Here is a 27,471-nt window from a genome sequence, read left to right as displayed (position 1 = left end):
GGAAGTGGATATGTCTTCCAAACTCACGGGCTACAATTCCTAAATTGCAACATGTGCTTTTAAGTGAATCATTAAAAAGTTCATTTGAGGATCACGTGTTTCAATTTCTTGTGCCAGTAATGTACACCTCTTCGAATAATCCAGTTCAAGGACAAGAATTATGCTATCTGCTATAAGCGACGTTTAAAAATACCAGAAAACTCAATATTATTATTCCATATATTCACGAATACACCCGGCCAAAAAAAATACTATGATAAATGCCAAACCCGAGCGAAGAGGCAAAGAAAGCACTATTTAAAAAAACTATGTTCCAGTTCAGTTTGATTCCAGTTTGACATCCTCATCACAGGCAATTTGCAGTATATTCACACAGACAATTACAGTATTTTTACTGTACAATCAGAATTTATGTGTACATGTAGCAGACACCCTCAAAAATTTTCTCCTGCCCCATAGACCCACCTTCCCCACTTATCACAGAGAGCCCAGTGATGAAATTCCTTCTTGCACCCCCAACGAAAACAAGAGAATTGTGCTGCCTCCCCCCCCTCCCCACCAATATCTCAAGAGAAATAGCCTGGTGCCACCCCCGAGACCTTAATAGTTCCCATGTTAACAAGGCAATTTTTTAACAAGGTAACACCGGTTTCAGAAGCTTAGCCATGGTCAAATTCATTTGCGTGAGCTGCAGTACGAATTAATACGAGAGGGCTGTCAATTCGACACATGATGTCATGTTAGCAGAGACATGCAATACTCACTTGTTAGGCGCACCATCATGGTCTTACTATTTAAGATGCTTTGTTGCATATCTTTGCTGCACTGTGCTTGTTTTTCATTGAAAAGAATACGAAATAAAGATTGAGTCCCACTTTGATGCAAGTGAAAAAAGGTGTCACAACATAATGAAAGATCATTTTAATCAGTGAAACCAGCATTGTCTGCTATGTATCACAAGCCATAACATTTAGCCAATTCCACACTTCTACTTAACTGTTATGTAAATGATATTTAAATGATATATGTTGTGTGCCCCCTCATTGAAGTATGCATTCACTGTGCAAACAAGGTGTATAATGACTAGAAGACACTTGACTGAACTTGTCATAATATTGCAACAAGCAAACAGTATTTTTACTTTAGCCCTCTTCTATAATGAGGATTAGATGTTTAAAGTATCATTCAAACTAGAAGTGCCTACACATCATACACAAGGCACAGAACATAATCTAGAAACTGCATGTAACTTTCCTTAAGTAAGCTTGCTTGACCACTTTTGTTTTTGACGCTCTTGTTACTAAGAACTGGTGGAAGTTGTGATGGTGCCTATGCATCAGTATGTCACCACTGGGACAGCCTAGTCAGCAAACTTTTATTTACAATAAATATATAAGTTCTACCTATGATGTACATCTTCTATATGCAACAGTCAAATTTTACAGGCTTCTTTAGCAATGAAGATATCTCATTTTCCAGGAGGTCCCGAAGCGACACACCATCGTGTTTGTATACCCACTTGTTTTCTATGAAGTCATATCTCTTTGGGCCACTGAAATAGCAATACACATACTTTAGGGTATTAACTTCTTTCACATATAGAAGTGCAACAGAAGACGAGTTTAATAACTTAAAGAAAGAGAGATGCTGAATACTTATTACCTGACAGGTGATGAAAGCCATATCTGTCTGTTTGGAGTCTGCTTGTTGATTACATAAGTACCAAATTTGCGCCCAAGGTGTACAGTAAGAACACCATCCTATACCAGGGGAAAAGCATGATTTAACAAATATCACTGCAAATGCCATTTATGTAATTTACTAGTTTCACTTACACTCAATGCAAGGTCGGCTTCAGGAACATCACTGAGATCTTCAATGATTTCATCAAACCTTTCAGCTAAAGATTCCAGTGTCTCTTTCGTAACGGCCTCATATTCAACTTCAGTCATAGGAGGCCTGGAAGCATTGCAGAGAACAGAATGTTAGACATACACTACATCAAAGTGCTCTAGGTAACTGTGTTACATACGAGACAGCTTCATACTCATTGAGTACTCTGTGCGACGAGAATGTTCGCCACAGGTTTAGGCTGTTTTCACCTCTGTGGTGCACATGGTGCTTAGGTGCAGTCAGGATCTGAAACACAAGCGAAGAGTAGTTATCGGCCTACAACAAGCAAGCAGCTTTGTAATTCAATTGCAGTCACTGCCACTATTGATAAATATGACCACACCGAACAGCTGCCCCGCAACCTGCTTTACAATGCAAGTTCAATAAAGCAAAGAAAGCAAGAGAGCATGCTAGTTGCACTACACAGGCTACGCACGTCATGACAGTTGTGTGCTATTAAATCATGGGGTTTTACGTGCCAAAACCACGATGTAGCACGCCGTGGTGGTGGACTGGGGTTAATTTTGACCATCTGGGGTTCTTTAACGTGCACCTAAATCTAAGTACACGGGTGTTTTTGTATTTCGCCCCTATCGAAACGCGTCAGTCGACGCACTGACTGCGACTACAATGCAAAACTGGCTGCACCGCCAATGCCCATTGATAATTTGTCAAGAAATGAAATACGGTCACGCAAAATATTGACGGACTCGTAACGTTGGGAGACCACCGTTGTGCATTCTTTTTTTTTTTTTTCGAGTGCGTGTCTTAGCACTGAAATGAATTGTCAACCACACCATTTGTGTATGTTACCCAGACATAAGTGAACATCAATATGTTTCTTATCGTAGCTCTCATTACAGCAAACGCCAAGTACTCTGTACAACGCCATTTCACAAGCACGCTGCTGTTGAAGCGAAAACTTGGGAGAGCACAGATAAACTAACACTTTTCTTGTCGACTGTGACAGCGCACAGTTGTGTCAGTGCAGCCGACGAACTTGCTTTCATACGACACTTTGCCAGCGATGTCCAGCGTTTCCTCACGAAAACTCGCCATAGCATAGCCATACTCCGCAGAAACGCGTACACACTCTTTCGACGTTGGGTTGGGAACGCGTCCGACGCGTTTTAATATTACCACTTTCACGACCATGCCAGCTTCATTTCGTCATCAAGTCTATTTGCGACGTTCTTCGCGGCTTAAAAGAAGCCACTCAGTGGCTAGTAACTGAATGAATGGTAGCGCCATCTGAACACTTACTGCGTGCGAAGAAAAAGAATTTAATTTAACAGTAAATTCTGAATAATAGGCGTTAACGTACCTTACTTTACACTTGCGCTTTCTGTAAGTTTGCCGCACAATTTTCAGACAAGCTGTTTGCAACACGTCAAGCAAAGCTCAGTTCAGTGTGTCTAGTCTGCTCGGTCCCAATTTCCATGTGGGAGGAGGGTGCGTGTTGTAATGTCGGTGGGGTGGGCGCACGGGGACTTTGCTGCCTTACCGTCCGTCGTCCTAGTCGAAATTTACGAATATCTCTCGTTCAGGGACAAATTGAAGGCTTCCTCTACGTGTCGAGCTTGGCGGGAATGCCTTTTCCACCCGAGATTTTGGACGACGCTTACGATCCGCTTAAGCCGCAAGCGAAACGCCTGGCGTCAAGCCGAATTCCTGGCGAAGAAATGCGGCCGCTTTGTGCGTCATTTCACCCTTGAGTTCGACTGCACGAGCCCGCAGATAGTGCAGCAGTGTATCGCGATCATTGCTTTTCTCGGAGAAAACCGTCAACTAACGTCGTTGTGTCTCCGTCCGACTGCCTGCGTTGTCGCCTGGCCTCTTCGTCTCTGCGATGCCTCCAAATGTTCAAGCAATGAAAACGAAACCATTGCTGTCTATGACAGGTGAGTGAACAATGCGTTACGATGCCGATATCCGCTATCGCTTTGTGCCGACGCTGACCGTCTCAGTGTGTTTCAAGCCTTTCCTAGCGCGCCAAGCCGCAACCAAAAATAGTCCGCTTTCATTGCTGTTTACACAGCCTGCTCGTATGTCGCTTGCAGAGCTACGCGTGCTGTCACGTGACGTATATCGTTATACCTTGTTATACTTCGTAACTTGCGCAAAACGAGGCTGTAAACGCTTGTCAACACTCTTAGCTGCTTTAATCACGCCCGCGAAAAGCTTTAAATTGAAACTCGTACAAAGGAGCTGGCCTGGATGAGCAGTTGTATTAGTGCATGCGGCGTTGCACTGGCAGGTTATCTAAACTCTGCGCATGTGTGTGAACTGATCACAAATGTGGCCTGAAATGAATTGAAAATTCAGAGAATACGCCACTTGAAGAACACGCTTTACTGTATACGACATTGTATTTCGTTTCGTATTTTTGGGAGGGTGCCTACCTTTTGTTATATTACTTCCTGTAATAAAGCGCGATATGTTTATTTCGACGCAGGTTCTTTGAGGTAATCAGGCAAGTCATCTGCACGTCGTGTCACTTGGAGTACTTCTCTCTCGGATGCTTGGAGGATCTATTTCACCATTCGGACAGCTTCCTGACGCTGCTAAGCTTGCACCAGCGACGTTCCCTTTCGCAACTACACCTCGCCAGTGTGAAGGAAGACCCTGACCACTACCCCATCCCTGAAATCCACTTCTGGCACTTACAGCAGTTCACATGCCTGACAGCTCTAAGTATTGACTATGATTATGTCTGCGACCAGTTGCTTTTGCTCCTGAGTGAACGAGGCTTGCTCTTGAAGCTGGTGCTGCATGTTCATGGCCTTGATGACCGGCAGACTGTTTGTGAAGGTTCATGGCTTGAATTGAGTAGGCGGTGCCCAAAGCTTCGTGTCACGATCACCCTTCTGCACACCTGCGAGCCATGGAGTGCCATCAAGGGTCTTCTCAATGCTGCCATACCATTGGCCAGGTTTCAGTCCTACTTTAGTGACGGATTTCGAAGTGATGTCTTCGATTTACTCTCTGCACAGTATGCTGAAACGTTGGAAGCAGTGGCTGTCGTAAGTGCACTCTCAGGTAGTGAAGGAATTCCTCAACGAACCTTCGCTGTGCGAGCTGAAAGCCCAGTGGTCATGCTAGCATGGCGCTGCCATCGACTAGGAAGCCTTAAATTGGTTGGTGAGTTGTGTCATGGTCACTGATCTTACTTTTGCTGTGTAGCAGGGCGATGTTCATTTACTCATAATCACAATCAGGTTATAAGTGAGGGCTAGCTGAAACAGTAGGTGTTCAAAAGCAGCAGCCTTGAGTTCATGCATGGCTGCTTGTGTATGTTTACATTGTTTGAGCACTTCCATGTTTCCTTGATGATCAAAGTACTTGGCCTACTGGAATTCTAATATGCTGAGCAGATTTGCTGATTTGACTCGCAAACGCGAGGAAAAATCACTTGGCATGTTCCAAGCATGCTCAATGTTTTCTCTTTATATGCCAATAGTACACTTGTGATCAGAGCAAAGCAGTGGTCATTTATTAAATGGAAACAGTTTTGAAGCACAATTTCTTTTGCTCTGATTTATGTTTTTGTTCACTCAAAACAGCTCATTTCTATTGAAACTCTAGAGAAAATATAACAGTACAGACCAGTTAGAGGTAATTTATATTTGTTTGCTTAACCTAAGAATAATTATAGGAAAACTAAATTTGTACAAAAACTCAGTGGTGGTCCTGAGCTGCACAGAAGCACTTATAAAAGGTGTCCATGCTGTTCTTCATGTCACATGTCGCTTTCAAAGAATTAGATTGCGGGCGCACACATCAGAAGCAATACATCACTACTATTTCACCTGCTATAGTTTACATAACAGTGATCGAAATTGACCAGGAACTACCTAGCTAGGAAACACTTTTTCATTTCAGCCATTGTACAGGGTTGAACATTATACAGGCCAAAAAAGTAAAACAGAAAGGAAAAAAGAACAATGCTCCTGAAAATGCTGGCCAACCTGAACAAATTTTTTTTTTTTTCATTTTCTTTTCGGTTTCACCCAATTAAAGAACACCTAATGTTCCGGTTCATTTCCTGGTCATGCAACGATATGCATTTCTTCAATTTTGTTTGTTTGTTGGAAGCTTTGTTGCATGAGCTGTTATTACTTATTATGTTGCAGGACATGAGATAGCAGACTTTGACCTCATCGCGGTAGCACGGTTGCGGGGGCCACAGCTGAAGGAGTTGGTCATTCCAGCTGACTGTGTCTCGGGGAGCAGCAGTGGAGGGCCATACTACAGTGAGCTCCGCCTTACTGATGTGAAACACCTGGAGACAGAAGTCTCCCTGAGCTTACAGCGGACGTGGACGTTGACCAGTTTCCAGTCCCCAGTCCAAGATGAAATGGGAGAAATTCGGAGCTACATGCGCTCTTTACAAGAGCTTCAGGGTTATACAAGCCTGTAGCTGTGTTTGTGTTGCAGCCACTTGTGGCTTGAAGGCATTGCCTGACAGTCATCTGCCATTTGCTCATTCCATGCCAGCCTGTTACCATGAGGCACCGTGTTCATCCTACCTGGTATCTGGCCAGCTTATGGCCTCTAGACGGGTGTAAAGTTGACAAGTGGCTGCATCCACATGTGCAACCGTTGTTGAAGTACCTGTACAACTTTTATTCCATTGGGGAGAGTACGGTTGCTTTTGTACACAAGGCGTCCCCGTGATTGACGATAACATATTGTTGAACAGCAAAGCATATAACGCTCATCACCCTGTTGATGCACAGCCCATAGAAAGGGCTCACTGTTACCCAAGACATCTCTCATTTTTGAACCAGTTGTTTTGTGCTGCTCTGCAGCAGTACATCCAGTGCATGGACCGCAGGCAGTAAAGTCTTTTTATTGGGCCACCTGTGATGCAAATGTGATATTCCTGTTGGCTTTTTACAAGCCAGCAGTGTGGTCTCAAGGTTTTTCAAGTGTGCCAATTTAGAACAACGCCACTGACACATGCTTACCAACTAAACACCACACACACAGGACATGCCTCTCACACCATGCGACCCAAGGGTCAGCGCAGTGCACAAGTTCCAAGTTGCTGTGTTGTACCACTGACAACATAGCTACTTACTGCCCTGTCAACAGGCTCTCAAATGCCAGAGACTTGCTGTTGCTTAACACCACACCTTAAGGTTCCATCCAAGACCAAACAATACAACCAACCAAAGCAGATATCACTTTTGGCCTGACGTGCCCTTATTGGTGCCATCTTGGTGATCTGCTTTCTGGAGCCAGACATTTCCACACCAATGCCATGGCCACTGTCTTCAGAGATCTATATTCTATCTGTGCCTCTCTAATATCCAATGCACAGTGCCCGTGAACATTTGTTAACTTGGCAAGAGGTTTAATATATTTTGACAGCAGATTTCTTTTAGATTTGTAACTTTGAGCACATTGTTATTTGCAGTGCATTTCCGCCTATCGCATATTTGATGCGTGCACACGTTTTGTACTGTTCTGCATGCACTTTGTTTTGTGAACACAGCACAGGACGTGCCATAGTCAACATCAGTGCTATATGTGAATCTGATTGTTTTTCAGCAAATGTCTTGTTTTTCAATCTCTTAAAGGTGCTTAGGACTTGAGCATAAGTCCTGCGAAAGATATGTTTTGTAGCCCACAAATAAAGACATTTTAATTATGTTATCACATGGTATTCATCGTTCTGTATTTCCTTTTGTTGGCTATTTCAAGTGAGTCTGTCCGTAGAGCATGGTGTGCACTGTGATATAGAACTCGCGCTGATATATTTTGGCCCTGCTGTTCTCCAGGCTTGCTTTTTTTTTCCGTGAGCATAGCATAAACCCCCATGGCTACCTGTGGCCGACGTGGGCATGTCAGCTAGACAATGGTCCAGTTCATAAATAGCATTGTATCTTGGCAAGCCAAAACAACTAAGTTGTGTTTGAGAGGGTCTGGATCACAGCTTTATATGCACAGAGAAATTGTTTCTTGCTATATCCCATAAAGAAGGATAGAAATTTGGTGACGTGCACGTTCACAAAGGCCCTTCAGCTCTTCAAATGACTACCGATGGTAACTCTGTGGCTATGGCGCCATCCTGCTGAGAATGAGGTCATGGCTTTCAGCGTCATTCAAGGAGGGGCAGTTGAAAAATATTTGTGTAGGTGCACATGCCCAGTTCACAACCAGCACATCCATAGTCGATGTGGATGTGGACAGAGTGTCACTCGGACCACCGACAAAGTATGAGAATGAGTCTCAACATAGTCTTGGGCATAAAATGGCTGTGGAACCACTCTGCAGTGGCTCCTTCATCGGCGATATGTTAGAGAACTCCACAAGCCTGTACTGAGGGCCTGGACAGCTTTCCCATATTTTTTCACAGCAAAATGTTTTTTTCTCTCTCTCTCACCACTATGGCACTTGCAGCCGAGGGATTCGTTTCCCAGCATTCAAGCTTTAGCCGACTCGGACTTAGTTTTTTTCTCAATAACTTTAAAATTAAAATGTACTTATGTAGTCGTTCATGAATATATGTAAAATTGCCTGCGAGAAAGCTCTGCCTGCATTTGGCCTTGGCATATGTTTGGTTTGTATGAGTAATTTTATGGATGGATGAAACATTTATTGAAGTTGACTCTTGCTTCATGGGTGAAGTGCCACAATAACTGCAGGACCCAAGTAGCATTGGCTTGCGACGGATAGTGACCATGAGTGCCCAAGTAGCATCTAGACAAGCAATCCCAGTGGCAGTATTTTTGAGCGATCACTTTCGGGGATACAATCATTCGCGCAATATTTCAGTTGACTAGGCACTGGATGTGCCTGCGCTTACAACTGACACGTCCTGTGCCTAGCCACACGAATTCTAGCAAAATGGATCGCCGGAGCACTGGCTGGAGACCGCCCCAACTAGCTCGGCTCTGCTATTATCTTCCCTCTGCTTTTCTAACGAAAGAAGGATATGTGCTGAATTCCATATCTGAAGACTTGTTTCACATAATCGTAGCACCAATTCAAACTCTCACGAGAGTGATAGATTGGTTGGCATAAATGTAGGTTTCGTAAAAGCACTGTGGGCACTCATTGTCACTCCCGGCGGTTATGGTGTTGGGGATCCTCGTAGGGCAGCAATGGGCCGCTATAGTGCATACACACTCACAAGCACTTGTACATATATGAGGTATTTTTTTCTCGAAATGAGTCAAATTCACCTAAGCAGAATTTGAGAACAAAAAAATTTGTTATTGGAGTGAAATGCACTGCTATAGAAGCAATTATGTATGTCTTAAATGTCAGCTAGAGCAGCATTACAGCAACAAGTAATGAAAAAATTATGCAGCACATTTGACCACTATTGGGAATTAAAGTTGGGATTTGACTCTGATTTAAAACATTCAATGTGGTTTTGGATGGAAAACGTTGTAAACGAATTTCAGAGTGGTCTGATGTTATGTTAGTATGAGAGCTATTGTAACATTGATAATTAGGGGCACTGGTATACTTCATGAAAAGTGGGAATAATATTTGGAGAGAGAAAATTCATTTACTTGAAAGCACAGGGAGCCTCATTTTCTAATGTCTCGCATAATTTTTTTTTTTTTTTTGAGCAGCATTGAAGGCTGTAGCAAAATCAGGAGTACGACTTGATAAGAGACTGCCATAGTGCCTCAAACACATTGTCTGGTAAGCGCTCTCTTATAGGCTGAGTGGATTTGACTTGTTTTCATCCATGCACTAACAGGATCTGGCTCATTTTTAATCCAGAATATGATCTTCGCTCATAGTTCATTTGCTGTATTTCACGCATTTCATATTGATACTTCTTTTGGAGGGAAATTGCCTAGTTTTTTGTCATTACAGCTTTATCTCTCATGGTTTTGGTTTGTGGATCTGACTCAATTTGAAAAAAAAAATTAGAAAACCTCGTATATTCACTTTGATGTTCACTTTTTGTTTTCTTTATTGGTGCTGAAAAAGCAAGCTTCAAGCATTATAGTGAAGACAACTTGCTCTGCAAGTAAATATATTATACTGACTGTATTTCTGGCATTTAATGTACCGATTCAATCAAGCGCATAGAAAATATTTGCATTTTGGAAACACCTTCTTTTTTTTTAAATATAACACTGGAATATGTGAGCTCAAAGCAAGTATGAGTAGCTGCAACACAGAACATTATTGCATTGTGTCATTAACAACCTTGGGTTCTGGAACAATATATTTTATAGTGTCACGCCTACTTATATACCTACAAAAGTGGGCAATATATGTGTTTTGGAATAACGCAGTGCTCATAAGCACAGCATGAATTAAAATTAACTCGTAACCTAAAGAAACCAATGTGAGCATTCAATAATTCACGAGCAGGTAGCTTTGTGCTCAGGTCTTCAGGTGGCTCATGAAAGCTTTCTGTGCCAATATTAGATATACAAGAGTGGTGACCTTTATGTGCAATGCCTCGCGTAAATGCATGCAGAGCAATACGACAACACCTGCTTTCCTGTTTTTGCTCACGCCGTATCAACTGATTAACCATGATTAAACCATTAATCGAAAACATTCACCGACCATTATGATACACCCTAATGCGAAATTGGAATGCATCTCTATACGTGTTTTCATTTTGCGATATATTGAGAGATTGCACCGATCACCGCACCGACTGGCAGAGCCGCAACGCGCGGCGCTGGTCTCACAGTTGCCACTTCCCGGCAACTGCAGCTTATGTAGCTTATGAATCTTTACTGGGAAACGCTTGCAGTGAACGCTATGAGTGAAGGCGAGCTTTCTAGTTCTTCTTTTTCTTTCCCCGCACAGCTGGTGTCGTGGATGGATGGATGGATGTTATGAGCGGCCCCTTTGGAATGGGGCGGTGGGTTGTGCCACCAAGCTCTTGCTATTATACTGCCTAATGTCCTACCTAGGTTAAGCAATAAAATAGAGAGAAAAAAAAACTCTATAAGCTACCCCACCCAAATTTTCTGATCCCCTATTTGGAACTTTGCTTTTGTACGTCACCGTTTTTTGTCGTTTCCCTACTTTTCTTCCACCAATCCCCCAATCGCCTCTTACTAATGCCTATTGCGGACATGTTTATTTTTCCACTGCTCTCGCTGAACCCAAGTGCTACAAGGAAGCCAGTGGCACCTAAATCGACCACTGGGTAGACGTCTTCACATTCTAATAAAACATGCTCCATAGTCTCCCTAGCTTTACCGCAGCAAGCACATGCTTCTTCTTCCGTATTATATCTCGCTTTATAGGTGCATGTTCTAAGGCATCCCAATCGCTTCGAAAAGTAATGAGCTTCCCTTTGAGTTATCATAAATTATTTCTTTCCTTTCGTTTTTTCCGCTTAAGTAGTTACTCATGGCAGGTTTCTTTTCCGTTGCCACCACCCATGAGATTATCTCAGCCTCTCCGACTTTCCGCTTGACGTTCTTCGTTGCTGTGTTGCTCACCACACAGTTCGCATACTTGCTGGTAAGCTCCCTAGTTCTTTTCCTCCACCGTGAATCAATGTTTTTCCTTACGGATACCTGAACACTCTCCCAGCCCATTTACTTTCTTCGATATTCCTCGGCCTGGAAGAGCGCACAGGAGCGCCATCTGGTGGTGTTTCAAGTTTCAAGGTGGCTTCCCTCCAGTGGCCTAGCAAAGGGGGGGGGGGGGGGGGGAGGGGGTGCCATATACGTCTGAAGACACCCGGAAATTGTTGATATCCTCGCCTTCCTCGACTACATCCTGGGGGGGGGAGGGGGGGTGACAGAAGACCTATGGGCCCAGGGTGCCAGACGACCTAGCTACGCCACTGCTTCCTTCGCCTTCCTCCTCATCTCTCTGCTCCTCATGCTTCCGTTTCACTTTCCTTCTGCACTTTCCTTCTCGCGCTCTTTGCCCTCTCTTTCGTCCGCTGCTGCGCTCCGCGTTCTCTCTTTCATCGTTAGCTGTGCTCAGTTACGCCGAGGGAAGGCGAGGCGTGCCTACGCTCAACGCAGAATGGGCGTCGCCTAAGCGCTCCGGTCTACAGCACTGTCGCGTTTCCCGAAGAACACTACCGCCGCTTCATAATGGTCTGATGCGAGACGAAGCTGGAGTATGGCGAAACTTCAAACAAACACATATCCACATTTGAGTCTCTACCACGTCGTACACCCTGCGCTGTATTATAAATGCTCACACTGCGAGCAGTGCGCAACGCTCACTACATGGTATAGGCTTGCGCAAGCACACCACAGCTCACACCCATCACACACCCCACTACACGTCAATGGGAGGCAGCGCTGTCCAGCTCCGACTCGAGGGACTAGCTCAAGCTGGTCAACAGAGCGAGAAGGGCAGCTGAGGCCGCTGGACTCCTGGACTGAGGGGACCACGCACTGCACAGCGGAAGAGGTACCTACGCTCGTGTGCTCTTTTGGCCCGGGACAATCCGGATAATCGCCACAGACGACTCTAAAGATTGAATCATATCATGAAATTTAAGCTACCACCCAAAATTCAGCGCAGCTGTGCCATTCTCGGCTGGGAGTGGCGCTACTGGCGGGTGCGTGCACCTCATGCGACGCACCGAGTCTAGACTCTGAACTGCGCAATGTGAATGAGACTATTGGTCGTGTGATGTGTGACTGCCCTCATTACATGGAAAACCGTCAAAAGTTGGTCATTACGCGCCTCGACAGCCCGCCGCTGTCGGCGAGCTGTCGTTATTTTAGGCCCTTGGCCAGACGTTATAAATTGGTCTTTAAGGCCATCCAGGCCTTACTTGATTTCTTAAAAAGCACAGGCCTGTGCTGTGTAGCTTCATGGTAGGCTTTGAGTAGTCCAAATTGCTTGCGGTATGTTTTACATCCTCTTTCTCTCTTCATCGTCACCCATCATGCGCCTCTTTCTCTCCCTCTGCCCCTTCTCCCAGCGCAGAGTAACCACAGACCGCTGCGCCCGGTTTGCCCGAGTCCGTGTACGCAGCGTCGATGAGTGTACCGCCATACGCGGAGCTCAGCCACATGGGTGTCTGGAAACAGTGATGAAAATGAAACCATAACTTTTTGAGGGCGTCTTGTTTTGTCCACTTTCACTACTTTCACTCCCCGCGCGGCACTCGCGCCGCTCGCGCTCCTTTGTGTGGTGTAGCTAGTGTGCAGCCGTCCCGAAAAAAGTTTTCGTAGCCCGTTTGCCAACTTGGACATCTTGATCGCTGATGTGAATCACCGACAGAAGTGTCAGAACTTTCGTTTGCAGTTAACTGAACTTAAAGGTGCGCTGCTGTAGAGCTCGCCGGCTCGTTGGGTGCAGGATACGATGAAGAGCTCCGGACTGGGTGTTTTGTCTCCAGCCATTAGCCTGCTTGCCGGCACCCTTATTGGATTCGTGATCACTAGTCAGATTTTACTATGGCTCAATAGCGAAAATTTTTGTGACACTTCACCTTTTAAACGAACACAAGCCTCACCAAAGTCTCGCCTTCTATTCGTTGGCGTGATGACGGCAGAAAAGTATCTGTCTACACGAGCTCTCGCAATCCAGCGCACTTGGGGCAAAGCCTTGAGCGGAAGGCTCGCTTTCTTCTCCAGCGGCTCGTCGCATTGGGACGGCGAGGAGAAACTACCTTTGGTCGCTCTCCGCGGCGTTGATGATTCGTATCCGCCGCAGAAGAAGTCCTTTCTCATGCTCAAGTATATGCACGATCACTATATCGACCAGTACGAATGGTTCATGCGCTGCGACGATGACGTTTACGTGCACGTCGAAAGACTAGAGCGCTTCCTCCGCTCTGTTAATTCAAGTAAGTGACTCTTCCTAACGCCAATCGATTGCAGCCGTTGTAGTCGTACTGCAAAACTACTGCAGTTCTTGTCTACGGCTTGCTAGCAGCGTAGTGTTGGTCATGTCTCTACAGTGTTGATTACTGGCCTGCTTTAGTTGTGCTTATGCTTCATGTCCTTATCTTAAAAGTGATGCGTCGTGTGAATCTCTGATGGCACGCAGGCAAGCCACAGTACATTGGTCAAGCTGGTCTCGGAAACAAAGAAGAATTTGGCCAGTTGAGCCTTGAACCTGATGAGAACTTCTGCATGGGTGGACCTGGTGTGCTTTTCAGTAGGGAGACCCTTCGACGTCTTGTTCCACACATCTCAACCTGCCTGAAGCATCTTTATTCAACCCACGAAGATGTTGAAGTTGGCCGTTGTGTCAGACGGCACGTTGGCATTCCTTGCACTTGGTCTTATGAAGTAAGATCACTAGTTTCGTTTAGTTAGTAGTGTGCACACTGTTAAAAGTCATTTGCACATGTTTCCTAAACTGTGGTGCTTGCATAGAAAGCTTGCGATGGTGGTGTTAAGCCAGGTTTTCATATATTGGTCTTGGTCATACCGTTGCATTAGTTTATAAGCATTTCCTGTTGTGTTACAGATGCAAACAATTTTTTATCACAACTTCTTCGGTGAGGTGGCTCTGAAAGGCCGTGTGAGGCGACGTGAAGTGCACAGGTCACTAACGCTGCACCCTATCAAGGACCCTCGTGAAATGTACAAGGTTCATGCATATTTTGGTGGATTTCGTGCTCAAGAGCTGAGGCATCGGTCACTTCAACTTCTCAGGGAAATACGATGGGCTGCTCAGAGCTATGGTGGATGTGTGTCACCAACCCAAGTAAGTGTCACAAAGACAGCATTCAGCTCCTAGGAGGTACGAGTAAACTTTGTGTATGTTACTGTGTGTCGATGTGCTTGTGCACTTAAAATGACACAGGATGTGAACTAGCAGCACTACATGCCAGCATAGAGTACTAAGCAGATGACCCGCTATATGTGCTTGGCCGATGTCTCCAAAACAGGTTTCAAAATGCATAATTTGCTGTTAATGTAACATATTCCTATTAATTCATGTATTGGAAGTCACTTGTGCTGCAGTTTTAAAAAAGAGAGCGATGACATACAGACAATTCTGAGTTATGTGCCGTAAATTACTATTCAAATGCTCTAGGAAATACATCAGCTTCACTAAATGCAATGGCAGTTCAAATCTCAACACTACAGCCCTGGTATGAAACTACATGTAGCAGGCTCTGCATGTGCAGCTGTTGCCATGGTGAGGAAAATGAGATGTAAGCCAGCCACACTGTACGTTAATGGTATGTAATCTAGCATTTTCATACAGTAGAGAACAGTTTTCTTTCATTATAATCAAAATATTGCACCTAGCCCCCTATGTATTGAAAGCATATGGTCGATTGTTCTTCATTTGCAGTACAATGTCGTAAATAGCAGTAGGCAGAGTTAAAAAGCAGGGTAACAGAGCATAGTGTGTTTTGAACCTTATTCCTTGTTGCCTCTGGAGATAGAGGACGTTTCATTGTAACACTCATTGAATCATTGGCAAACAGTCCTTACGTCTGAGTGTCAATGCGATACATTCTTCTGGTCACCTCGTTGAGAGTATAGGAAAGTGAAGCCAAAGGTGAAGCTTAAAAGAAGTTGTAAATGGTCTGCGTAGCAATGTTAAGCTCAGTTGAGAACTCTGTTGCAGCTGATATCAAAATCAATTGCACAAACTGGAGACTGAAGCAGTCTACTAAGATATTATCACCCAACATACCCCTTTGTAATTTTCCCATCAGAACTACATTTTACTGTTTGCTGATGCATGTGACTTATTCGTGGGCATCTTGAGTGTAGCACCAATATTTCAGCACTGTTCATTGTTAATATTGTCGTGAGTGCAATGTACCTACCTCCATCAACTTTCTAGAGTTTTCACGCAACCTTGTCGCACATAATACACCTCTTGTTTTAAAAAGAAATCATCGATATTTAAAAAAAAAGTACTTTTGCACAGTACCATCTCAGCAATTAATCTACTGTTAAAGTTTAATTATAGGCTGCTCACATTTTGGCACTCATATGTCCGGTGAGTGAAGTAAATGCATTTACTCACCTTAATTTTTTTTACCTTGTTATTTATGGAATGGACCTTCTTTCATAAACATTTAAAAAAAATATTTAATAGGCTGCATCACCATGGTGTAAGGGCATTGTGAATGGATCTTCAGCCCTTTCTGAGATGCCTTCCCTTACCAAGTACTTTCCAGGAGAAATTCAAGATCTCCTAACATGGGACTTCTTTGCAAAGAGCCTCTACTCTGATCAAGTAAGACCTTGGTAATCTATGCATGTACGGTAAGAGGAAATACAAGCAAGCCAAATACATGTGTGGATGAGGAAACCAACTATTAAACATATTCACTCCCAGAACTGGCATACATGTACTGTAGCATCTTTTACAAGCACTTGTATATGCATTGATGTTGTTTATGCTCTTTGCACACAAGATGTTACAAAGGCTGCTATGCTCAGTTTTAATTTTAGTATTGTTTATTGTACCCTACAATTAAATGAGAAAGCCATTCCGATTAAAGTGGTTGGTGCATTGCACTGTTCAGATACACAAATTATTATTATTTACTTATTTATTATTATTATTTTGTTGTTGTTGCCATTAGTCATGATGTGATATGAAGTGTCATTGAATAAAGCCTGTTCATTGCTTTCTGCCTACTAGGGCATATCACTGATGCAGTGAAAAACAAGCCAACTCATAATATTGGTTAATTATGTAAGCAGTCTGATAATATAATTTAGAAACATCAGTGCAAAACATAGACAACGATGAAAAAGAGGCCTCACAACGTAAGCACTCAGTTTACCTATCTTTTAAGTTTTGATAATATAGATATATGCCAGCGCTGCGTAATGACTGAAACCCTGGCCTGGCTGCTGCAATTTCCTGTGATCGTGGCAGATGGCAGCTTCAAGGTTATCCTGTCCTGCATCACTTGCAAAATGCTGAATGCAAGGATGGCAGTGCTATGCCAATTACGCCATCTTGCAACAAACCATCAAGCTGTGCTAACCTGCGGCAAAACACTAATTTTGAATGAAGTCGCTCAATTTTGTGGGATGCGCGTGCTCAGTGGCAACCATACAGCCATGTGTTGGCTATTCATAGCCCTGTAATTTATGCCTGAGCAACCTGTTTCAGTGTCGGCATCCTTTTAGTGTGGGTGTGTTAGGCCACTCATTGCAACTTTCTCGCAGGAAACTGAAAATTGTTTTATGCTATACAATGCATTATGAATGTTTTATGTAAATCTTGCGCATTTGCAAACTATGTGGGCCAGCTAAAGATGAATTGAACTGGCATTCTTATGACGGAGCAGTCAGGAAACAAAGCTGTGCTCTCAGATGAATGAATAGGTCTGTTCAGTGTATAAGCTCATAGCATATAGTGTAGAGCTAGAGAAGGCAGAGCTTGGTGATCACTTGATGAACGAGTTGAGGAGAAAAAGCATGGCTAGGGAGGAGGGTAACTTGGAATTGCACTAGCTCTCTTTAATATGAGATGTTTCACTTGAATTGTGGTGGGAATGTTTTACTTTAGCTGTACCCTACATGTCTGCAAAATTTGTCCAAACCCCTTTGAGGGAGTCTTTAATTGAAGACTTCATTTGTTTGTTCATTTCCTTTTTCTTTTGTTGTTTTGTTTGGGCACAAGCAACTAATATTTAAGTTGAATTAACTAACATTTGTCAACTCATTTATTCGATAAAGTGCTAATGCAAAGGGTGAGGAGGACATTGAGAAATGACTGATAATAGTGTTTAAAGCCACCTATCTCTTGTGGGACCCTCTTTTTTCCTCACAAACAAGAAATAAAAACAAAAATAAAAAATATAAGGGCAGCAAAACTTTGCAGAAAGTACGTGACAATGTGTCCCTGCACCAGTGGTATCAGCGGTCTCGGACATAAACATCGCCATCTAGTATTCGTTGTGCATATTACACATGTGCAAACCAGAGGCGCAGTCTTGGTAACGGTTTGAAAAGAGGGCTATTAGAAAATTGCACTACTTCGTATTTGATAAGGACCGAAGATGCGCAACAAAACTGCTGGCACGTTGAGAAGAAAAGAGTGCAGCCACTCATTTTATGTGTTTGCTTTGAGATTGATGCAATCTATGGAGCGCAGAGGGGTTCCCACAAGAACAGCATATGTATAAAAAAAAAAAAGAACCATGGCCTTTTTTTCATTAAAAAAAAGGTACCTGTGAATCCTAGGTTACCTTAAATGCAGTTATTGATCATTTATGAACATCCTCCTCAATTTTTTCATTGACATCTATTCAAATAGGTTAGGTTTATAAAGTTAGCTAATTAAATGTATTCATGAGCAATGAACAAGAAATACTCACAGTGACTACCATGAACAACAGCCATCAACATACAGTGGATGCTGTTTGCAAAATGTCGTCTGTTATTTTTTTCATGCTTGGCGACATTCAGTTGAGAAAGCAGATTACTAGAGAATAAATGTAAAGTTACTTCCCTGGTCCCTGCGTGCTTGCCAGTATTTCACATCACTTGCCAAAGAAAAGAAAGCTGATATTTTTTAAATGAATATAGGGGGAATAAGTGTTCACTGGCTTTACAGTCAATGTCGCAGACTAATATATTGGTGGCAAAAAACGTGCACTCGCCAAGCATAAAATAAAAATAAAGAACCGATGTTTCGGGCCCCGTACGGGCCCCTTGATCACAATGAAGATGTAAGCATGAGCGCTTGGCTATTTGTGCAATATATTGCACAACCTCAATTATTCGGACTGCTGCATAAAGCCAATGCAAAATAGTGGCCAATACAGTATTTTGAACACTGAATGATGGTTTATATTAATTTATGGACTCAGTCTGTGCAAGTCGCATCGTAAACACTGTTGCTGCAAGCACCATTTCTGACATTTGCATATTCTTTCACCTTTTACAACTTAAGGTTGACAAAAACCGAAACATGATAACCTCGGCTTGCGTTCTGCGGCAGCAAAAGTCTGATTTTATATGGTGTGGTTGTGGAGAAAATAGAGTACCAGGAGTCCAAATCTCTGTGACAATTACGACTGCCACTGGATATTTCTGGTCAAGAAGTTTCACGAAAGCAGGCGAGTAGCCTGCTGGTGTGCTGCACTAACATTGTGGTAAATGGAAGTGGTGCACATGCGAAATACACTGAAGTTTTACACACATGGCGTTCGCCATTAATTGATGCAGATTTATCAATAGGGCAATCAAGCGAGTCCGAAAATGTATAACGAAACTGATGAGCTATACGCTGAATAGACCTATTCATTCATCTGAGAGCACAGCTTTGTTTCCTGATTGCTTCGTCATAAGAATGCCACTTCAATTCATCTTTAGCTGGTCCGCAGAGTTTGCAAATGCGTAAGATGCCTAATGCCTAATGACTCAGTACATTTGTACAATATCATCAAAATCATTTCAGGGTCCCTTTAACTGATATTAAGAAAAGCCTATCAACGTACAGTGGGTGCTGTTCAAGTAAAGCTCTCATTAATTTTTTTTCTTGGCCACACATCCAGCAAATCCAGTATCTGAGAAACGCATATGGGTTCCCTTTGTTGGGTGGTTGACAATTTTTCCCTTTCAAAAACTTTCCTCTACCTTGCGGACTTTTGCAGTAACGTAATAGTGTTTTGCAAAGTCAAATAAACGAAACACTTTCTTTCTTTCTTGATTTGCCTATATTTCACCCATGTTGAGCTTTACCAAGCTGCTTCAAAATTCATATCTTCTGCTCCAAAATGGGCAATTCCTGCTCCTGAGTGCCAAATTTGCTGCTACCAGAGCTGCTTCATAACTCACTTGGCAGCTTCCATCCCTGTGAATGACATTACGTGCACTTACCTCAAGCACCAATGTCTCATTGTACTGACTTCTCAGATACGTGCCGGCATTTTGCCCTGCAGGTCTGTGATTTTTTAGCAATGCCTTTTCCGGTGCTATTCCTTTTCACACTTTGTCAGTGGTTAAATCAATGCTCCACCCATGGTATCAATGGGATCAGCCGGCCATGAATGATGGATGCTAACTGTGGCACAGAATCGAGCAGAAGGCATCACTACAAAATTATGGCCCAGTTTTATTTGTGCACACTTGAGAAAGGATCTGTGGAATTGGTCCAACCTGAGAGAGGGTTGGTGGTTCCACAGAGCAGCGCATTTCTTACCTTGTTCGATGTGCTCCTGTCAGCAAAGCCTAACTGTAATGTTTGATGTTGGAAGTAGATGTTTCTTAGGTGCAATGTAAGTCATATAATAGGACTTCATTGGTGTTGTGGAGTATGAAATTGTCACTTCTTTATTTCAAGTTTTACAGTACAGTATATTGTGCAAGAAACAGGTAGGGGATGTCTGTGCTTTGCACCTAATCGTTCCACACCACTGTTTCTATTGTTTCCCATTCGATTTTTGCCACTCTGGCATGGCTGCTTTATGCCTCTGATTACAGCATGGAATATGTTCTGTGACAGGTGACAAACCCGCGTCGGCGCGTTGAATCTTACTACGAGATCAGCATCAACAATGTCATTAGCGACCTGATGGAGCTCACAAACCGCTACTCCAAGCAGCGTGGTCGCGTAATTGAGTTCAAGGACGTGCTGTATGGCTACCTGCGTGTTGACCCACTTCACGGTGCCGACTATGTGCTTGACCTGTTGCTTACCTACCGCAAGTACCGTGGCCGCAAAATGACGCTGCCTGTGCGGCGGCACGCCTACGTACAACAGCCCTTTACCCAGTTGCGTATCCGGGATGTGACTCCTCCTGTGGACGAGTTGCGGCGGCGAGCCACAATCCGTTTTGTGCTACCACTGTGCGGCCGGCGAGCCGCGTTTGAACGCTTCCTGCGCACCTTCCGCGACGTGTGCCTTGACACGGATGACGCATGCAGCCTACTGGTGGTGCAGTACCGGGACACCGCTGCTGAGGCCGATGACCTGGAGGGCACAGTGACTGCTGAGCGGGTGCTGGGGGCCGACTATGACAAGTCACGCGTCGAGTTCCTGCCAGGTGGCAATGGCGGCGAGTTCTCACGGGCCGCTGCTCTTGAGCTGGGTGCCTCACGCTTCAGAGATGATGAGCTGCTCTTCTTCATTGACGTTGACATGGCATTCGATGCTGGTGTGCTGCGCAGGGTCCGGGCCCATACGGCGCGGCGCCGCAGTGCTTACTTTCCCATCGTGTTCAGCCAGTACGACCCAGCCTACACAGGCATTTCGGCTGCAGACCCGCCCCATGTGGCCCCTGAGGAAGGCTACTGGCGGCAGTTTGGCTTTGGCATCGCTGCCATCTACAAATCGGACCTTGCAGCTGTTGGTGGTCTGGACGTCAGCATCCGTGGCTGGGGTAAGGAGGATGTGGACCTGTTTGACCGCATGGTGGCTTCCAACCTGTCCGTGGTGCGTGCCCCCGACCCAGGCCTGGTGCATGTCTTTCACCCGGTACGCTGCAGTCGTGACCTGGCCACTGCCCAGTACGACATGTGTTTAGGAACCAAGTGGACTAGTATTGCCTCTGAGCGCACTTTGGCCACTATCATTGCACAGCAGCATCACGAGCTGCTCACGAGGAACTTTAGGCGCTGAGAAGAGTTTGCATCTTAATTTTGCGTTGGAGGACAGTAGGTCGGTCCGCACTCTGGCTACAGGGCATTGATGATCCGTCATGCCTGAGCAGTTCCAAACATAATTCATTACTGCAACCATTTTCATCACGGCCTTTGTCTATGCACTATATACATATGTATTTGTGAACCGGTAGCATATGGTTGCATGTCTTGCCACAGGCCATGCTCATGTTTAATGTGAACACTTGCATGGCAAATGGCAAAATGTTCACATTTTTGGTTCTGCAACTACAACATATGTTTATTGGCTGTTTTCAAAGCTATCTTAGATTATTCCACTGGTATGCTAATGTAACTGCTGGTCAGGATTTCTAGTGTTTGATGAAACTGTTACTGATTTGGCAGGAACACAGCAATTCTTGCATATCTGGTCTGGGGCATTGTCCTCTCTGAGGTTTGGCCACATGGAATTTCCATGCACTTTCTTGCTACAGGCATAGCAGCACATGTTGAGTGTTGCCTTGATGCTCCGAAACTCTAGATGTGATGGTGGGACTTTTTGTGTGTACAATTATATAATATTTGCAAATATTGATAGTTGCCCATTCACATATCAAATTTCAGATCCCAATGCCATAATTTTCTTAAACTATTTTGTATCTTTCAGTGAGAGGGTCACAGGGGAGCACTTGACTTAGGCTCAGGTTTACAATGAGCTGCTCATGTTCAGACTGTTTTCGATACAAAAGTCGGGCCATTTACAGCTTTTATCATTCTTTTTTTCACATTTCTTAAATTAGTTTTTTCACTTATACAGCTAATGGCATTAAAAGAATACTGCTTTTTATTCTTTTATTATTATTATGATTATTATTTTTCCTTAGTGGCTTGGCTGGTCTCCAGTCAGTGTTTTGCCTTTGAGTATTGTGCTTAACTTCATTGCATGTCGCTATCACAAATCTCGTAATAATCTTGCATGAATGCCATTAAGGTTGGTAATGTATGTACATCATTGATACATGACATGTAATATAATGCCATACTTTGGCAGATTTAGGTCCTTCTGTTCCCCCTGGTGAATGATATAGAGGTTGCCACATTGAACTTGCGTTAGGGGAATGGAAATTAAGTAGTCCTCTTATAAAACAGCAGTTAACTATTCTTGACTTGCCAGTGCATGAAATCACAGAATGCTATATCAGCAGGAAGTTGAATGGGGTGTCCTCCACTATCATGTCCTTTGTGAGGTATGAAACCTTTGCCCTTGGTAAATGTTACATACTTTGTATTTTTTTTAGTGTTGCTTACTAAATAGTTTTGTGTAGCATTTTAAGTAATTGTCCCTTTTAAGTTTAACAAGTGATTAGAGAATGAACAGGTGCATGGCTATGAGGTGCTTCCTTGTTCCTGAAAGGCTCAACATGTCCAGCCTCAAAATCGTTAAAGCAGACGCAATGAAGATCAGTTCCACTGAAGGCAAGCGTTATGCTCCAAAAGAAATGGACAATTTGTACATCGTAAAACTGCATGTTATGTTCGACTCAACATGGTGGTCAAAATGCGCATGCTACCATGTGCTTAGGTGCATTGCCTTTCCAGCGATGTATATTCAGATGAACGTTTACGAAGTGTTTAATTCAACTAGCAATTACAGTTTTTATGGATATATGCTCTATTCATATTGTCACTTGATTGATCATGTGTCTCAGTTGGGTTAGTGATTTTGAAGTAATTAGTGACTGAAAACCTCTGGTGTTGTTACAGATAATTTATCTTACATTGATTGGACTTTGTGAGGTGTACAAAATTAAATTTGTGTCCAAAGGTTGTACATCAGATGCCAGTGCCCATACTGAATTGTCTCTGGTGCTTTGTGAATTCCTGCATGTGTATTGAAATTTACAACCTTGTAAATGCATAGGCATGGCTTGACCAATATTTGTATCTGAGCCGGACAGTCCAATTTCTAAAAAATCATGACAGTAGTCTTCTCTATTTACGATTATGAACCATGGATTTTGCAGCACCTGCTACACTTAGACAAAACAAAGTATTTCATTTTTTCTTCTGAGTGGGTTGGGGAGAGGTCCTCTGAACAGTTGAGCAGAAGTCTGCTCAGCAACCTTCAGTAGTTGGGGGGTCCTGGAAGGTGTCAGGGCATCCGACTACACCCTCCCTCCATGTTATAGATTCATGCCTTGACTGTTGGCTTCGCCACATTGCTGGCGTGCGCAAGGTGCGGTGTCCGTGCATAGGAAAACAATTTTTTTTTATTGATAGATTAGTTATAAATCAACAGTCCATCAGAATATTTAAAATTGGGAATCATTGAGTTAGGTGCGAGGAAACAGTGAAGTAAAAAATAAATAAATATAGGGACCGGTTGTAATATAGCCCGCAGTTGTGGAAATGCCACTATGATTACTAATGGGATGATGCCTTCTTTCTTCCTGCCTTTGAAGGATCAGTGTGATGATTATGAACAAAGCTTTCAGCATTTTTTGTTTGTTTGCTGTGTGCTACTTGTATGGTACATTGCTGTTTTATGAGAGTCTCATTTGAGCTAAGTTGATGCATGCTTGCAAAGTTGGATGTTTTAATGTTTCTAAGCGTGTTTTGTCATTGTCCTAAAAAATATGTCTATGATCAGACGATGACCTTGTAGCCTCCACACATCGAGGCCTTCCACTTTACTCAGCCTTTACCATCACATATTATCTTTTGTACTCGTGCATGCTTTTGAAGTGTGACCAAGAACATTTATCTCTGAAAACTTTCATCCACGTGCCTTGACTCTGCCAAAGTGTGTGACTGTATGAATCCGTAGTTTCGTTGTTGTTTTACATCGCCTACATGCGTTGTGTCTTGACGCCATTTCCTTCTGCGCTTTGCGAACTCTTTATGACACTACCTGTACCGTGCGCAGGTACTGTTGAAAAGTATTGTTAATAATCACCTTATGCGGAGTGTTGTACGCCATGCGCGTGTTGTTGAAAGGCATTGTTTGCGTGCTAGTCACGTTTACTTCTCGCACACTTTACATGTGCGATCGTGTCCGCGTACGTCCCCGCTTTGCCGTTCGTTGACGGGAAGGTTGCGTGCCGGACGCCCGTTTATTTCTGTTTTGCTGTTGCACACAGCGTGCCAAATTGTTTCCGGCACAGATAAGTCTGGGCGGCCGGACGTCTTGAGTAGCGCTTCCGGAGTAGCCTCAGTTAACCGGAATGGCAAGCACCGAATCTCTTTCCTCTCTGTCTGCCGAAGCAGCCGCAATTGACTCATGGCTGAGTTTTCATTGAAGCTGCTGGTGACGGAGCTAATCTCTGGTCACATGCTGCGGTCCCAATTTATCGTTACTGCAGTGCGGATCGCTTGTAACGTGCAAATGCTTAAACGTTACAAAGCCGGTTTTAATGTGTATTTTTTAACGCTAGCCCTACTACTATGAAACGATGTAGCGATTGACAGCTGCTCAGATGGAAGTGCGTACCGCTTGTTATACGCCGCACTTTTCGGGCGAGCTCGCAAATCGACTGCGTGCACAGCAAGTGCGCTTTCCCGCAATACGTTAGAGATGACGGTGAAGCTAAAGGACCAGGGGCGCATGACGAATGAAGATAGCGTTTCGAGAACCTTTACTTGAATATGACGCTTAAAAGTACGTGCATATGCTTGTTTCGCGCCATAGGTCCAAGATGTTTTCATGAATTTTGAGGTGGAAGGATAATTACTGTAACAAAATAAAATGAATGGGCGGCACTCTATAACTCCCACTATCGTGTCCTTGGGCCAGGTTGCGCACCGAGTACGCTGCGCTGGCGACTGTGCAAGCCTACAAATCGGCACGTGTTATGTTCACTAGGCCATATTCAGATGTTTATCCGCCTAGCGCCCACACTAAAGTAAATAGAAATAGTTTTCTTTTCCTGACAATTGTTTCGCAGGTTACAGTCTAGATTATTACGTTGCCTCGAAATTTCTCGTGGAGAGCCCTCTGGTCGTCTCCGCAGAACTTAGGCGCTTGGTCGTCTCCGTAGGCCCTTGTCAGTGCTTGCTTGAAACGGCAAGGTTAGGAACAGCGCGAGCTGTAGTTCAGGGGAAGTGCACTCCAGTGATTAGGCCTTGTGGTATGAGCCATGGAAATTCTTATAGTACATGGTAAAAGTGGTCTGCGCTGCGCTAAAAGGACTGTTGCGCACGAGTGCTCTTTGCCAACATTTCTTTATTCTGGCTGGCCTTGGCGTTGTTCGTGTAGCGACAACTCTTAAATGTTTATCATGTTGTATTTTATACATTTTATACTATTTTTACAGCCTGTGTCCACCGATCTTACGACGTTATATCAATAAACTCATTTTATTTGCCAAAACGTCTATGTTGCACGCTTACTTCACACTGGCTCGTGTATCGCCCACGTTAGTCATTTCACAATTCGCATAGAAAATTTTCTTGCACCGACGATTACGATACACCCTAATGCGAAATGTGAACGCAGCTCTATACGGTGGCGCGGATAATCTCTCTCGTGGGGCACATTGCAAACGGAGTGAAATGTGGCGCGACTGCCACGCTAATCGGGAGATCGCGAGAGGGAGTGCGTGATTTGCAGCAGCCGCTGCAGACAGACCTTCGCTCATGCAGCGCTTTGTTTCCATATATGGTATTGGTGGACGCGCTCGCCGCATGCCATTGGTGAAAAGACGACGGTTCGCTACTCTGGCGCCATCTTGTAGTGTTCATCGCCGCAGAGCCCTACCTGCGCGGCACTACGCTTTTCTTACCTTTCGCTGTACCCTCCTCCTCGCGCTTTCTTCGCTACCGCCGTCTTTCATCCCCCGCTGCGTTCCGTGTTCACTCTTTCATCCTTCACTGTGCACATTCGCTCGGTTACGCCGAGGGATGCCGACGCTCATCGTAGCTCGATGTGTGAAACGATACCCGTAGCATGCACGCAGTCTGCCGCAAACGTTTACGGAACACTGATTCCACGACAATTGTGAATTTCTGCCATTATATGACGTGGCACTTAGGTCGCAAATGCTACTACACATTGAAACTTTGAGTATACGAGGCTATGATATATGGGCTTGGGCTTCACGGGAATTCAGCCTTTTCACAGATGCCGTGTCCCGTAAACGTTAATGACCGGCTGTGCGTGTGAACAGCAGCGCAGACGAACAGCATTGACGGTGTACAATGCATTGTTATGTAGGCTGTCCCACCTGAGAGTTCCATAATGATTTTAACAGTGACAAAATATGGTTCTACGCAAAGAACTTCCTGCTTTTAGCATCTTTGCTTACTGTAACAGCGACGGGCAAAGCATGCAGCGGCAATGCCCTTCAAATGGAACGTGTACGTCGGCGTTAGTGATCCGATCATCTCGTCTGATTCCCATTCTAGCTATTGAAGTCATCGCCGCGGCGTATCTTCGTGCAGTTCAGGCCTTTTGGCAGGGAAGTATTGTTCGCGGCGCACAAGCGATTCCCAGCATGCTCTCTCTCTCCAGAGTACTCGTGCCTTCCAGCAACGCAGTTGCTCATTCCAGGCCTATGGGCGGCGATTTAGTGGTGATCGCCTTTTCCGATGCTATTACTTTGCCAGCATTTTGCGGTTCCTGAATGGCCAGAGCGATTCTCCGCCCTCGTTATCAATGGGATCAGCCGGTCGTGAAAGGTAGATAAGAGCGGCGCAGAATCGAGCGGAAGGCATCGCTGCTTAATCGCGGCCCAAAGAGCATCTTTTCGGATGAGGCGCGCCATTACTGTACGAGCTCTTGCGAGATGATGGCGAAGTTGTCCTTGGACATGAACTGAGGTCAGGACAAGCCTTTTTCCGGTACACGTGACACTGCCATGAGTTGCATTGATTCCCACAGTTGTCGATGTCGGCGGTTCGAGCCTGTGCAGCGTCATATCAATGTGTTCGTCGGTATTGAACACTGGAGCGTCTGCTGTTAGCGCACATGAGATCATAACGGAACTTTCCCCGGAGCATGGAGGGACGACTGGCAGACGCAGCATACTTTTGTGAGGGAAGCTATTCGAGAATTTTGGACCTATCACTCACTAGTTAGTACTTATTTTCTTTCATTGTTCCTGAAAATCAATTTGCA

General features: G+C 44.2%; 3 protein-coding genes across 4 annotated transcripts; 2 read left to right on the top strand and 1 right to left on the bottom strand.

Annotated features, from left to right (window-relative positions):
• Positions 1–906: 906 nt before the first annotated feature.
• fh (frataxin) lies at positions 907–3,093 on the bottom strand. Of its 2 annotated transcripts, none has more exons than XM_050189551.3 (5): positions 2,841–3,093; positions 2,048–2,139; positions 1,836–1,959; positions 1,663–1,760; positions 907–1,552 (listed from the first exon to the last, which is right to left on the bottom strand). In XM_050189551.3, the coding sequence occupies exons 1-5, from the start codon at positions 2,961–2,963 to the stop codon at positions 1,420–1,422; spliced, it is 570 nt and encodes a 189-aa protein (XP_050045508.1). In that variant the 5' UTR covers positions 2,964–3,093; the 3' UTR covers positions 907–1,419. The 2 variants fall into 2 exon arrangements, with proteins under 2 accessions (XP_050045508.1, XP_050045507.1); XM_050189550.3 differs by having other exon boundaries at positions 2,033–2,139; positions 2,841–3,092.
• Positions 3,094–3,188: 95 nt separating this feature from the next.
• LOC126542464 (F-box only protein 33) lies at positions 3,189–7,554 on the top strand. Its single transcript, XM_050189541.3, has 3 exons — positions 3,189–3,794; positions 4,349–5,034; positions 6,027–7,554. Exons 1-3 carry the CDS (start codon positions 3,358–3,360, stop codon positions 6,311–6,313), a joined length of 1,410 nt encoding a protein of 469 aa, XP_050045498.1. The 5' UTR covers positions 3,189–3,357; the 3' UTR covers positions 6,314–7,554.
• Positions 7,555–12,707: 5,153 nt separating this feature from the next.
• On the top strand, positions 12,708–25,725 carry LOC126542461 (chondroitin sulfate synthase 1-like). Its single transcript, XM_050189537.3, has 5 exons — positions 12,708–13,660; positions 13,864–14,108; positions 14,290–14,529; positions 15,886–16,026; positions 20,260–25,725. The coding sequence occupies exons 1-5, from the start codon at positions 13,177–13,179 to the stop codon at positions 21,373–21,375; spliced, it is 2,226 nt and encodes a 741-aa protein (XP_050045494.1). The 5' UTR covers positions 12,708–13,176; the 3' UTR covers positions 21,376–25,725.
• The last annotated feature ends 1,746 nt before the right edge of the window (positions 25,726–27,471 follow it).

The sequence above is a fragment of the Dermacentor andersoni genome, chromosome 2, assembly GCF_023375885.2.
Source record: "Dermacentor andersoni chromosome 2, qqDerAnde1_hic_scaffold, whole genome shotgun sequence".
Taxonomy (NCBI): domain Eukaryota; kingdom Metazoa; phylum Arthropoda; class Arachnida; order Ixodida; family Ixodidae; genus Dermacentor; species Dermacentor andersoni.
The sequence above is the reverse complement of the archived record's forward strand: the minus strand, read 5'-3'. Positions and strand labels throughout refer to the sequence as shown.

What these genes read in the sequence shown, in the direction of transcription:
- LOC126542461 (XM_050189537.3), top strand. Translation starts at nt 13,177, where the DNA reads ATGAAGAGCTCCGGACTGGGTGTTTTGTCTCCAGCCATTAGCCTGCTT. An exon ending in CCTCCGCTCTGTTAATTCAA is followed by an intron (nt 13,661 to 13,863) that starts GTAAGTGACTCT and finishes GATGGCACGCAG; the next exon opens with GCAAGCCACAGTACATTGGT. An exon ending in GATGTGTGTCACCAACCCAA is followed by an intron (nt 14,530 to 15,885) that starts GTAAGTGTCACA and finishes AATATTTAATAG; the next exon opens with GCTGCATCACCATGGTGTAA.
- LOC126542464 (XM_050189541.3), top strand. Translation starts at nt 3,358, where the DNA reads ATGTCGGTGGGGTGGGCGCACGGGGACTTTGCTGCCTTACCGTCCGTC. An exon ending in ACCATTGCTGTCTATGACAG is followed by an intron (nt 3,795 to 4,348) that starts GTGAGTGAACAA and finishes ATTTCGACGCAG; the next exon opens with GTTCTTTGAGGTAATCAGGC. An exon ending in AGGAAGCCTTAAATTGGTTG is followed by an intron (nt 5,035 to 6,026) that starts GTGAGTTGTGTC and finishes ATTATGTTGCAG; the next exon opens with GACATGAGATAGCAGACTTT.
- fh (XM_050189550.3), bottom strand. Translation starts at nt 2,963, where the DNA reads ATGGCTATGCTATGGCGAGTTTTCGTGAGGAAACGCTGGACATCGCTG. An exon ending in AATGAGTATGAAGCTGTCTC is followed by an intron (nt 1,960 to 2,032) that starts GTATGTAACACA and finishes CAATGCTTCCAG; the next exon opens with GCCTCCTATGACTGAAGTTG. An exon ending in TGGCTTTCATCACCTGTCAG is followed by an intron (nt 1,553 to 1,662) that starts GTAATAAGTATT and finishes TTGCTATTTCAG; the next exon opens with TGGCCCAAAGAGATATGACT.